The sequence below is a fragment of the Trichoderma atroviride genome, chromosome 1 (assembly GCF_020647795.1).
Source record: "Trichoderma atroviride chromosome 1, complete sequence".
Taxonomy (NCBI): Eukaryota; Fungi; Ascomycota; class Sordariomycetes; order Hypocreales; family Hypocreaceae; genus Trichoderma; species Trichoderma atroviride.
In genome coordinates, this window is record NC_089400.1 from 4,376,948 (window position 1) to 4,389,422 (window position 12,475).

The window sequence follows — 12,475 nt, forward strand, 5'->3', positions numbered from 1 at the left end:
GTGTAAATTGTTGATATTGAATTCATACCATCTTCACAAACTAACTTTGTCTATGCATTATACAAGTGCTTATAAATATGGGCAGCTTTTTGCCGCATCGTGAAATAATATTTAATAGATGAATCGATAGCTCGCCATATATTAGCCCTCTGTTCCTATACAGAATGTCTTTCCCAATTTATCCTAACCCAATCGTCCAAGCTCCAACGCCATGTATCGTATAAAATAGTTTCTCGCTCTCATGCTTGCCGAATAATCTAATGTTTCGAAAACGCCAACCGAATAATTATAAAGCCAAGGCAAATGTCTATGATGATGCCGCTGCCTGCTTACGCTGCTCTGCCTCCTTGACGTCTTCCATCTCCTTTCTCATAATGTTGTTGAAAAACTCCGCGTTATCGAGGTACAGATGGTGGCCGGCCTTGGGGACAATGACGACCTTGCAGCTGCCGTTTTCGCAGCGCTTCTCTTCCTCTGTGCCGGTTCGCATGACGTTGGCCTTGACTTGCTTGAGCTTCTCCTCGGCTGCAAGACCGCCGGCAACGTCCATCCAGTCGTTTTCTCCGTACATGAAGACAACGGGGATACCAGTCTCCTTGGCGACTGTCTCGCCATCAGGTCCCTTGATCGGCTGTCGGCCAACGTTCTGGATGCGGTTGATGACGGGGCGGCGGGCAAACGCTCCCGGTGCGAGGATATAGGCCAGAGCGTATTCGCCGCTGCCCTTTTGCTTGAAGATGGAGAATGAGTAGTCGTGGAGGGTTTGGGCCTCTTCGGCGGGGAGGTGGTTGAACCGTCTAGAGGTCCAGCCAGAGACGAATCGCGGGCCGAGGGGACCGGCCAGCCGAACGATGCTAAAGGGCGACACATTGGCGTCCCAGAGCCAGACGAGCCAGCTGGGATAAGGGCGCCTTGGTGCGATAGCAGCGTCGTTCTTGGTTGTGGTCTGCTGGTCTACGGTGAACTCGTTCTGCATGGTGGACTCGCTGGGCTCGGGCAGTGCGGAATTGACGGCATAGGGATCTTCCGGGATTCCAACGGGAGACGCGAGGATGAGCTTTTTTAGGTGGCCGGGATACTTGAGGGCGTACGAAACGGCGAGGTAGCCGCCCAGCGAGTGGCCGAGCAGCGTGAAGCGCTCAATCTTCCTCGCCTTGCGCCACTCCTCCAGGGCGTCGATGAAGAAGTTCTCCGCTTCAATCACCTTGCCCTCCTTATCCTTTGAATGGATCTTGAACGGAGGCCTGGACGAGTTGCCCATGCCCAGCATATCGAGGGCATACAGCTTCAATCCGGGGATTCGGGAGATGGGCTCAAAGTTTTTGTAGAAGAAGCCGAGGCCAGCGCCGTAGCCATGAACCATGACGAGTGTCTCTTCGGGATCCTCGCCAACTCGCTCGACGGAAAATTCGTTGAGGGCGCGGTTCTTGCCAGAGAGCTGGACCATGGATCGCCTCCATATTCTGGCGCCAAAGGAGTCGGTCTGATCGGCGGTAGAGAGGCTGCCCATGCTGGTGGTGGCCTCTTTGAGGAAAGGGATGTGCTTGAGCACCTTGCCCTCGGCCATGGAAGGCGTAACGCTTGACCACTAGAATGCCATTTGTTAGAGAAGAACAGCAAAAGTCGAAAAGATGAATTAGAGGCCCAAACATACCCATTGATAGGCAGCCTCTTTGTATCCTAGAGGAAAGTATGCGCCCTTGACCTGCTGTGGCTTCCCCTGGCGCAGTTCCTCGGTCGCCTCAGGGGGCGGTTGAACGCGGATCGCATTCTCGGTGGTGGACATTTTGGACACGGGATAAGCAGGAGACGCTGTAGGTGGCGTGGATGCGGTGTTGAGGGTGAGGTTGAGTCGCGATCGGTGCAGAATCGCAGTGACGGATTGGGTTTTGAGCATGCCTGAGGGAAGAAACTTTGTTCTGGTGAAGGGGGGGCAGCTCTTATATCATCAAAGCCTCAAGTCACGGCCCCAGGCACCCGCGTCTGACAAGACGTCGTGGACTTTGTGGCCACGCAACTGGCTTATCTCTCTTGTGTCGCAAAGACGGCCGGATTTGGCGCTGGCGGAGGACGACGGAGTTTAGAACGCCTTAGACTCGGGGTTTGGGCAATCCGGATTCCGAGGCGTGAGAGTAAAAAGTGCGGCGTACGCAATGCAACGAAAATGAAGGAGAAGTGAGATGCAAGAGTCTTGTTTGACGATGGAGTAGAGTACAAGATTGAAATTAAATCAAGCTGAATTGTTGATCCGACAGAAAGATGGTACATGTAGACTGAAAGATTTACACTATTCTATTTTCCTCCTGTCATCCACGGAGCACATGTCCCTATTGCTTTGCTTAGCGCTAGGGGTCCATGATTAGGGGCTGTTTTTTGTTGAGCTCGGCGGGCCTTTAGTGGCGGGTGACCTGCAGCTGGGCCCTGTAAAGGCCACGGCTCTTGTCTCCTGGACCTTGCACGTGTCCATGATTTGGCAGACAAAGACGATTCAGATCAATATTGAACATTTGGTGAATACGTGTGCATGTTTGCAGCTGCGAATCCCGAGTGGAGGAAAATCAACTGTTCACGCAGCCTATCCACCAATCGCCACTTTGAATCTCAGCCACTACGTAATGCATTTGATGGCAAGTGTTGATGCTTTTACCGCTGCTGGCAATAGTCCGGAATGACCGATTCAATCACGTCTGCCCCGGATTCCGAGCTTCTCAACGAGTCTGTTGGTCCCTGCATGCAGTGATTGGCCACGTAATAGACCGCTGCGCTAGGAATAAATAATCAGCTGAAGGATCAATGATCAGGGCAAGTTTTGCCGTGGTAACCAAATCAAGCGACGACAGGATTAGTATTCAAATTATCATCTATAGCACTTGTTGATATTGTGTGGTACAGGCTCACTTGTTCAAAGAAGATACTTTTCGCTGGACGTTTGGGACGCGTAAAGAGCTGAAACTCCGCAAGCGATGAAGAGAACTGATTGGGGAGCAGTCCTGGCATGTGATCCCTGCTGACTCGACTTTGCCTTGTTGGAAGATCCACCGCTAAATCAATCTGCTGGCAGTCGTGGGCGACAATCTCCGCCAAAATACGGATACAATTACTGCCTATTCGAGATACGCTCCCGTTTGAAAGGAGATGCGGCTGCTGCCGGGATTCTCCACTTGCACGAGATCCAATGCCAAACACGGCGAACAAAGGCAATGGACCGATCTACTTGAGTTTTGATGGTTATTTTGTCAAGAGACAAGTCACATGTATGACAATTGTATCGATAACTAATTTGCTCCTTGACTACTTGTACTATACAATTGCTGTTGAACAGACAAACTTTTGGCGAAGAATAACCAAATGCTTTCATATCTGGCGCCTTGCCTCTTCTCTCTTTTTCTTTGACGAAAATCGCACCTATTTGCCTGCAGTTTTCCTCTTCCTTGCAATCTCATAAAACAGACTTCCATCGTACATCTTCCGGATGTCCTCCTTCATCATGCGTCCATCCTCGGGCCAAAGCAGGATGTAAATTGCAAGCCCTGTGCACACATTCGGTCAGCCTACAACGCATCACTTTTTGCTTCGAATAGCTCCGACTTACACTCCAAAACGGCTCCTGCCCATCCAAAAGGGTCGAACAGCACTCTCTGACCCTTGAGCAGATTCCAAACATCTTTTACAGTAATGTAATCCCTGTCATCGGTGTATTTGGAAAACATGTCCTCAAACTTTTGAGGAACGAAGCGTCCCTCGCTGTCATATGTCCCGCTATCGCTTCCATGCTTGTCTTTGTGAATGTTCTTGAGGTAGATGCGGAAAAAGGGATCGGGGAGGTGGCCAGGGACTGTCGGGTAGGAAAAGTTGAAATGGATAACAAAGACGGAAACCAGGCAGAGCAGGATATTGAAGCCCAGTCCGCGGAAGCCTCTGTATGTATCCAAAGGCCAGATGATGCCGTCCTTGTCCTGTACGCGAGTGAGAAGAGGCGCTAGGCACAGAAAGTAGGCTGCTTTTTCTTACCTGGTCGAAATAATCGCAATGTTGCTGCAAAACCTGGACCCAGTGTCAGTATGGGCTCATTGAAGATGATGTGGTGGCCAAACATACCGTCTGGTTTTGGTGCTCCCTCGCCCAATTGCCTTCCTGTGTGCCTTCGGGATGCTCGTATGTCGCAGCTATATTAGCTCTAGGTGTTCCTATGCACGAACATTGGTTAATTCTTGAACAGCTTCAATTTCATCCTCTTCCCCACGCTGGAGCTCGTACCTGTATGTGAGAGCTTCACGTCATCTTCTGGCTGAAGGAACGGCTTCCGCTGGACAGTGACTGGCACGCTTCCGATATGACTCGTTACCGCATCTGAATTATCCTTTGAATCTGAGTCGATTCCATTCACTAATGCAGCTTTGTAATCCATTGTGGTGTTGCTATGATTCTGTGCCATTATTACCGAAAAGTAGGTGAAGAACGAGATGATGGAAAGATTTTAAATGACACGAGAAGTCAATATTACGGCAATTGAGAGCTAAGCTCAATAAGCTATTTGCAATGCGCATCAAATTGTCGTAAGCTCTGCGATGACGACATTCTGAGTTCATGATTGGGGTTTGAAGCTATCCCTGCGAGAAATTGAAACGAATGGATGCGGAAGTGATCATCTCGACGTCACAGTCCACATTGGGAACTTTATCAGCCCTGCATACCTATACAGCGATTTCTATAGCAAATAAGTAATTAAAAAATACATGTGTAATTGACATGTGACTCAAGGTTAGATATGAATACATACAGAGTCCAAGCACAATATTATGCACTCTTATTGAGCGAGTTTCCACAGTGCCAACACCGGAATGTTCTGGATTAGTTCAAAGTTAAAATGAGCAGAGAAACAATCGTCAATATATCATCACAAGCAATAAAATTAATAATACTTGAAAGGATAAAAGGCATAGAATTCATTTGAATAGGTGTTCAACTAGAAGTTATCAGTCCCTCTATGATATGCACATAAGAATTTCCCATGCGGCTACGGCGCCGAGAACCTCACGCGATACCTCTTCTTGCATCATGACCAGGCTAGCTAAAGAATAGTATCAATTCTTTTTCTTTTCTACAAGGCACTCTTTATCACAAGATAAATATGGACCAGCAAAATTACCAAAGAGGGCAATGGTCGAAGCGGCGATGGCCCCAGTCAAGACTCTCCCTGGCAGATGCCGATGATGCGGCATACGAGACACTTCTTGCTCGGGTACTTCAATGATGTCACTACAGATGTTATAATCAAAAATCAGAGTGAACCAGCTCGACTACCATGTTCATTACATGTACAGCATATAATATGTTTACATAGGAAACATCAACACTTCGACTTACACGCGATGCCCGCGATGGCTTCCAATTGTGAGAATACGCGAGGCAGCCAATCAGAGCTCGACGTTGACGAGGCGACGCTGCTTGGCCCCGCAAATCCAGAGGCACACGCAACTCTTCCAGGCAAGGCTGAGCTCCCGCTTCCGTCCAGCTTCATCCACCCAGTCTTCCCATCCTCAGGCGCGGACATTGCTACGACGCCCCCGCCGCCGCTTCCTCGTGCTTGCTGAGCCTCGAGCCTCTGCCGGCGGCTGCCCGCAACACCATGGCCGACGATCTCGACTCCATCGTCAAGGGCGCTCCCACGGCCACGGCCAACGCCGCCAACACCAGCGATGCCAGCCCCAGCCCCAGCGCAGACGCCAAAGCCGGCACGAGCCCCTTCCCGCCGCTGGGCCTGGGCAAGCCCGGCGACCCGCTGCATCACACGCCCAGCTCGCCGTCCATGATCTACCTGAATCTCCTCATCCTCGAGGCCTCGTTGCGCGCGCAGTTCCTGGAGCTGCGAGCCCGCAAGCGCCACCACACCTTCTTCCTCGCCATCCTGACGCTCTGGGTCGCATTCTTCGCTTATAAGCTGTACTTTGCCCCCCGAGAAGATGGCCGCGGCGTTGGAGGATCGATATACTGGGCGGTCGAGGGCGCCCAAAAGGTGTGCTTCATGGGCGGAATCATCACTGCCGCTCTCGTCTGGGCCACGGGCATCTGGGAGCGCGGCATTCGGTGGCCGCGCCGCTGGTTCGCCATATCCAACCGAGGCCTGCGCGGCTTCAACTGCAAGCTCGTCATCATCCGACAGACGTGGTGGGCCGAGGCTCTGTCGACCATTGGCTTCTTCCTCACCTATGGCCTGTTTTCGCACACGGCCAGTTCGTCGTACCGTCTCGTCGAGCCGCAGCTGCTACGCCAGGTCGAGAAGGAGCTTCAACTCACGAGCGATAACCACCCCACCTTGGTTCTGCCCCCTGACGACGACGAGTTTGGCGGCCATGAAGAAGATTTGGCGCCCGGCGGCGACTACGTGAAGCTATTACTTTTACCCAAGCCGTTTTCGCCCACCTTTCGCGAAAACTGGGAGCTATATCGTACAGAGTACTGGGAGAGGGAGAACGAGCGTCGACGGTTATTACGGCAGAAAGTCAAGCAACACTCCAAGAAGGTTGCAAAGGAGCAGTACGGTTGGCTGTGGTGGCTTCCCTGGCATCAGAATCCACAGCCTCGCGTACGCCGCGAGCCACAGAAGATGGTCCATCACCGTATAGCGAGCGCCGAACGCAAGCGTAGAGGCAGCAGCGTGCGCCGCTCGTCGGTGAGCTCGTCGAGAAGCCCGACTCCTCAAGTCTTTGACAGTGACGGCCAGACGCCGCGCAAACAAAGCCCCATCTCGGAGAAGCGCCGAAAGCCAGCAGGGTCAATATCCAAAGTGAAGAGACCTGGCGGCGACTCTAGGTCTGTAACGCCCGATGTGCCTTCACGCCTCTCTAGGGACAGCAGCGTGACTCTTGATACAGAGACAGATGGCAGCAGTGGGAGGACGCTACGCAGTGCGAGTAAAAGAGCAAGTCCAGTGCCTTTATCGCCTGATTGATTAATGATGGCAAAGATTGCAACGATGGGCATTAGCTGGGAATGGAACATGGCAGTAGACTTTTTTTTTGATTTTTTTTCTGTATGCGTAATGAGAACATATACTTATTATGAAGCTTTTCAATCCGTGTAATTGCCCAGTGTGCTCTTCTCTTTGTTCTCTTGGATCAGACTTGTCATGCTTGTAATACAACAAGCGGTGAACTCGAGCACTCTGCCCAGGCTTTGATTTGTCCTGAGCATCCAATCATCATCATACAAAAGTCAGACCATCTCTGATACCTCGCTAAAAACCACCTCCATGAAAGTGTCCTACTGTTACCCAATGCAGTAATGAGAAGGCTGGGAGGGGGGTTTTCAGCCAGTCACCTCCCATTGTCAGGATCTTTTTCTGACTGTGACTCACTCCATGCAGGGAGGATAAATAGCGGCTAACTTTTTCAGCTCGTCCTATCAAATGTTCCCATGGCTGCATATATTTAATTTCGTTTGTGCATTAGCCTGTTTGCTGTTTCGGTGAGGCCTGAAAGTTGGGTTATAAATGTGACTTACCGGCACGGTGTCTTGGAATAAAAACATCATTGCGAACTTGCGCTTTTCAAAATCAACTTTTTTTTTTTTTTTTTTTTTTTTTTTTTTTTTTGATTTTTTATCCTTGCAAACATCCACACGATATCGTTATATATATACCCTCATCAACCGCAATTCCATCATGGCAACCCAAATATCCCACCTCCACGCCGTCATCCCCTCCCCCAAGTTCCCCAACCTGTTCCTCCGCACCATCAAGGCCTCCGACGTCGAACGCTTCGTGGCCATTCTCTCCGCGCCGGCGAACAAATTCGATCCTCACAGCCAAAACATGTCGCTGGAGACGGCAGAGGCCGCCATTGCCCGCTCGCTCGAGTCGGCCAGCGAGCCCACCTTTGTCGACGCCCAAGGCAGCGTCACCAGGGGCCCGGACCGCGTCAACATGATGGTGGTCCTCAAGGGTGAAGACGGCAGCGATGAGGAGACGATTATCGGGCTGGGAGGCTTTGGGTCGATCAAGAGCCGCAAGCGGGATGGGCGCAGAATCCGAGTTGGCAATGTGGGCGCCATGTTGGACCCGGAGTATAAGCGCCTGGGTTATGGCCTTGAGGCAATGAAGATGGCTATTGGATGGGGCTATGCGCCGGCTAGCGAAGGGGGACTTCAGCTGGATTTGGTGACAATTACAACGTTGAAGGAGAACGAGTCGATGTTGCAGCTCGTCAATACAAAGTTTGGTGATTGGAGGGGCAGGGGGTTATGAGACAGTCCGAGTTTGACGAGGAGAAGACGGAGGTGCACTATAAGCTGAAGAAGGAAGTCTGGGAGGATTTGAAGAGAACCTGGTGAAGGACAGAGAATTGACAGGGCCTTACCAGAGAGCTGGACAAGAAGACGTACATCAACAAGAACGAATGATGGACAGAGAAGTAAAGGAAAAGGAAAAGATAGCCGTCTATAATTGAGGAATAAGGAAACCAAAAGCAACGTCACCATAATCTACCGCTTCATATTCTCCCAGACCAGTATAATCACAGAGTCAATGTTGTCAGGCCCAGGCTCGCCAACAGCCTTGTCAATATAAGCCTGCCACACAGCCCCATCATCACTCATGACCGAGTCTACAAACTTCCACACTCTTCTACTTCCCGTCCACAGCAGCTCTGTTCTATCCACACCTGCATCGTCAATGACAACTTCATGCAATGTCGACGATTGGTTCGCTGCTGTCATGTTATCTGTGATAATCGCCTTTGAGCTGTGCTGTATCGTATCGAAATGCTCGCTGATGGACACTCCGACCGTGAGAGCCCAATTGTCGTGAAAAACATAGCGCTGCATGAAGCAGGCATCACACGCATTCGTCACCAAGTGCGCCACATTCACATCCATTCCATGCCGATCCAGCGCATTATGAAGAACCAGTGGCCGCACGCCAGTCTCATACGCATCAGCTTCCTCATTGATAACTTTGATGTCTGGATTGTAAAAGCCAGGCAAGACGCTCATACTGGCATCGCTATTCCAAGCAAAGCACGTCTTCAAAAGCACATCCCACCGCTTCGCATGGAATCGATCCCTTAGCTCAGGCATATCAAAGCACGAGAGTTTCGACAGCGTATTCAACGCAGCACGAGTGAGGAATACGGCACCGCCACCATACGTCGTCGTAGTAGTATTTCTTCGCGTTGGCTCCCAATCGTCCTGCTCGCTTGGTAGACCAATATAAACCTCTTCATCTGTTTTGTACGAGGCCAGACGATGCTGCAGATATGGAATGTCTGGAAAGAAAACATCGTCTTCAACAAGCGCATACCAGCGCTTAATAGCGCCGCCGCTATTGGAGAGAATTGCTCCAAAAGACTTGAGGAGGTGGGCAAGCTCGTGATATCGGCTCGTCAGAGACATTGGCTCTCCTGTAGCAAAGACCTGAGCATCGACTCCATTTGTTCGAAGAAGATTCTCAGTTTCCTCAACTTCGTCCTTGCCAGCTTGGTCAAGCATAAGAACGAGGCTCGCGCCGTTACTCTTCCTGTGGCTATCTGTAAGCCATCGAGTCCAGCTTCTCAACAGCGCTCCCTCTCGGTCCATAATCTTGTCATATGTCGTCGTTATTCCAAACACCAGTTCCGAGGCGTCGTAAGATTTCGAGCTTAAATCTCCCAAAACCGGTAGTTCCATCCTGTGGGTAACTCTCACATCCAGCGGATTGGGATGCTCAGTGAATACCACTCTTGCATCTTGAGAACCAAAGTTGTTGTGCACGCTATTCACAGCGGTCCACTCCGCAGAATCTTTGGCATGCCGAAATCTCCATGACAGCCACTCCGTCTCGTTTGTCAGCTTGAATTCACGGCTCAAACGTGCAAGATATTGCTCTTCTGGCGATAATCCTTCTCCTAGAGAATCGGCCGCGCTGAGGGGAAGGATATCATAGTCAGGCTCTCGAAACGAGTCCAGACTCCTCCAGACAATAAAGCAAAAGACAAGTGTAGAAAGGAAAGAAAAAATCTGTAGGTTGACGTTGGACATTGCCTTTGCAGGCAAGATTGTTGGACTATATGGAACAAGGTAAGCAGCGGTCTGGCGTCGCTCCTATCAACCGGGAATCTGCAGCGTCAATAGCATATCCAAACAGTACAATAAGCACAAAGACGTAAAGAGAAAATGGAAGAGTGGCCAGCCATGGAGAAGGGGGAGAAAAGAGAAAAGAAAAAGAAGCAAAGAAAAGAAAGACTCGGCACGTCCCGAGGGGGGATCGGCCAAACAGCGTGGTACGTGTTAGGGTCTGGCGCTTTAAAAAGCGGATATAATTTGCTTCCACCAAGATGATCGGCACTCAGTCCCCCTGTCCGGGTTGTTATCTGACGCTCGAGTGTAGGCCGGCAACTTTGTGGAACGCGGCAGGAAAGCGACATGCCTAATCAATATATTTATCTGCGGATCTTGGATGCGAAACAAGACGATCAATTAGAGTCTGACAACCATGTCCGTTGGAAAGCAAACGGTCCAAAACGCCCCACTATCTGATGTTATGTTACAGTACAAAACCCTTGCCCAGCGCCATCTGAAGAATAAAAAGGGAAGCTCCTTGTAGTTGATCGTCCTCGTACCTGAGTGGTGCGAGCATGACAGGTTTAGCGTCCCAAGCAGAATATCCCCAGTACATCGTCATCATTATTAATTTGTCCACCTCTGGACCACCCCTGCCCACATGGTCGGTCCCTGAACAGGTTCAAATCTCTCTTCTTGTAACAATAAACAGGGCATAATATCAATAAAATTGTAATGATGTTGCGAGTCGGATAGGTATCTCCAGTACATGTTAGAAGCGTGTCATTCATCTTGGGAAGATGGAGCCTTAGATGACGAACAATCTTGATTAGAGGCAAGTCGGAAGTGGCCCTTTGGTTGAAGTGGACCGCATCGAGCTGATTAGCATTCTAAACACTATTTTCCAACCGTTGAAGTAGGGGTCGAATCTCCACCAGCATACGGCAGAGCAAGCTGCTTTGGCGTGGTCGGATGAGATCCTGGCTGGGGCTGGGCTCTGGGCCTTTGGCTTCCTTGTTGAGTGATTCGAGGCATATAGTTTGCTGGCAAGTTTGCACTCACAGTTGCCTTGGCGTCTTGATACAAGTCGAAGCATTCGGCAAGAATTTGGTCATTCGATTGATCAGCGGGAGCAATGCCAGAGTCGAGGATCTCCTTGATGTGATCTTCCAGTGCTTCAAACTCAGACTTGTCATAGCGGTATCGGTCAGGCAGTCCACTGTTTTGCAAAAAGGCGAGAAGACCAGCGATGACGGTGTTTGCGGCTCCGAGAATCGTGATTGGAGTGCCCTGTTTGAAGGACATGGAGCCGAGAGCCGTCAATGTCGCGCCAATGAAGAGCTGCAGCAACATCAAGATCCATCGGATGCCACTTGACATGTGATACAGATAGAAGAACTTGGTGCGCTGAGTGACAGTGTCTTTGTACAAGCCTCGAGGCATTCCCTTGGGCGGCCATAGCCAGCTGGTTGGATGGATTGGCTGGTGCTGCTCTCGGTCTCGGATGCCGCCTATGCCATGGGCGATGAGGCCCCATTCAGTAGGTGAGAGGAACCTGTGACGATGTATCTGGTGATACTGGTGGCTGTCCAGCGGCCTTTGAGGTCTTGGGCCTGAAAGAACACCAGCATGGCCGCTTGGAGCCGGGGCCGGAGGCTTGGTAGGGTCTGGATGAGCACCGGGATGGCTGTTGACTCCAACAGACAGAGGCGGAAGCGTTGGCGCATCTGTGGCGGGATTACCCTTTGTTGGCTTGGACATGATGGGCGACGGAGTGGTGGGCGATGGATCTATAGAGACGAAGGACGAAGAAACAAGAGAGCGGTCTTGGGGCCTGTATCGCAAATCACTGCGTGAATCCTCGAAACCAACGGTGAGCCTGCCCCAGCCTCTTTGCCTGATGGAGCAAAGAAATGAGAAACAGGATGAAGAGGACAAGTCATGGCTTCAGTCGAGGCAGAGGAGGAGAGGAGGAGAGGAGGAGAGTTTGGCTGTCGGCTAATTCTTCGTCTATCTCAACGAGAGAAGGAGTCAGGACGTTCCGGATGGCCTCTTTGGGAGCGAAAATGCAGGGCTCTTGCCCAGTCCCGGAAATGACATCAAGGGGTACCTGCATATGGAGATGCTTAACCTCTGGATTGGGACGAAAATGGATGAGGCAGGCACTGGCTTTTCTCGCCAAGCTGAGATACTTAAGCGACGCGGTGATAAGAGAAGCAAGACAGACACAGCGCTTTGATGTAGATGGAAGGGGAGACTGCGTTTGTAGAGCTGGTAACTCTGAGAAGATGCATAGCCAGTTTACTATATTGACAGAGTGGGATAATAGACAGCCATTCCTCACGATACTTACCATCGACCAAACAGCCTGATGCTACAGACACCAGTTACCGAGACGATATTCAGGAAAGGAGTGTAAATCAACCTGTGCCAATCTTCT

The 12,475-nt window shown here is 50.7% G+C and overlaps 8 protein-coding genes across 8 annotated transcripts; 3 read left to right on the plus strand and 5 right to left on the minus strand.

Moving 5' to 3' along the window:
* Window positions 1–307: 307 nt before the first annotated feature.
* TrAtP1_001565 (uncharacterized protein) lies at window positions 308–1,897 on the minus strand (the record flags this gene model as incomplete). The annotated part of the gene is made up of 2 exons (XM_014085967.2): window positions 308–1,588; window positions 1,655–1,897. 2 exons carry the CDS (start codon window positions 1,895–1,897, stop codon window positions 308–310), a joined length of 1,524 nt encoding a protein of 507 aa, XP_013941442.2.
* Window positions 1,898–2,545: 648 nt separating this feature from the next.
* Window positions 2,546–4,499, minus strand: TrAtP1_001566 (uncharacterized protein). Its single transcript, XM_014085221.2, has 5 exons — window positions 4,258–4,499; window positions 4,099–4,187; window positions 4,012–4,044; window positions 3,593–3,956; window positions 2,546–3,530 (listed from the first exon to the last, which is right to left on the minus strand). The coding sequence occupies exons 1-5, from the start codon at window positions 4,433–4,435 to the stop codon at window positions 3,406–3,408; spliced, it is 789 nt and encodes a 262-aa protein (XP_013940696.2). The 5' UTR covers window positions 4,436–4,499; the 3' UTR covers window positions 2,546–3,405.
* An 882-nt stretch (window positions 4,500–5,381) lies between these two features.
* TrAtP1_001567 (uncharacterized protein) lies at window positions 5,382–5,594 on the plus strand (the record flags this gene model as incomplete). The annotated part of the gene is made up of 1 exon (XM_066111047.1): window positions 5,382–5,594. One exon carries the CDS (start codon window positions 5,382–5,384, stop codon window positions 5,592–5,594), a length of 213 nt encoding a protein of 70 aa, XP_065967120.1.
* On the plus strand, window positions 5,525–7,079 carry TrAtP1_001568 (uncharacterized protein). Its single transcript, XM_014085966.2, has one exon. The coding sequence runs from the start codon at window positions 5,630–5,632 to the stop codon at window positions 6,950–6,952; it is 1,323 nt and encodes a 440-aa protein (XP_013941441.1). The 5' UTR covers window positions 5,525–5,629; the 3' UTR covers window positions 6,953–7,079.
* A 523-nt stretch (window positions 7,080–7,602) lies between these two features.
* On the plus strand, window positions 7,603–8,461 carry TrAtP1_001569 (uncharacterized protein). The gene has a single exon (XM_014085965.2). It carries the CDS (start codon window positions 7,664–7,666, stop codon window positions 8,243–8,245), a length of 582 nt encoding a protein of 193 aa, XP_013941440.2. The 5' UTR covers window positions 7,603–7,663; the 3' UTR covers window positions 8,246–8,461.
* A 20-nt stretch (window positions 8,462–8,481) lies between these two features.
* Window positions 8,482–10,220, minus strand: TrAtP1_001570 (uncharacterized protein; the record flags this gene model as incomplete). The annotated part of the gene is made up of 1 exon (XM_014085964.2): window positions 8,482–10,220. Exon 1 carries the CDS (start codon window positions 10,012–10,014, stop codon window positions 8,482–8,484), a length of 1,533 nt encoding a protein of 510 aa, XP_013941439.2. The 5' UTR covers window positions 10,015–10,220.
* A 552-nt stretch (window positions 10,221–10,772) lies between these two features.
* On the minus strand, window positions 10,773–11,796 carry TrAtP1_001571 (uncharacterized protein; the record flags this gene model as incomplete). The annotated part of the gene is made up of 1 exon (XM_014085963.2): window positions 10,773–11,796. The coding sequence occupies one exon, from the start codon at window positions 11,794–11,796 to the stop codon at window positions 10,933–10,935; it is 864 nt and encodes a 287-aa protein (XP_013941438.2). The 3' UTR covers window positions 10,773–10,932.
* Window positions 11,797–11,974: 178 nt separating this feature from the next.
* Window positions 11,975–12,391, minus strand: TrAtP1_001572 (uncharacterized protein; the record flags this gene model as incomplete). Its single annotated transcript, XM_066111048.1, has 1 exon — window positions 11,975–12,391. The coding sequence occupies one exon, from the start codon at window positions 12,389–12,391 to the stop codon at window positions 11,975–11,977; it is 417 nt and encodes a 138-aa protein (XP_065967121.1).
* Between the last annotated feature and the right edge of the window lie 84 nt (window positions 12,392–12,475).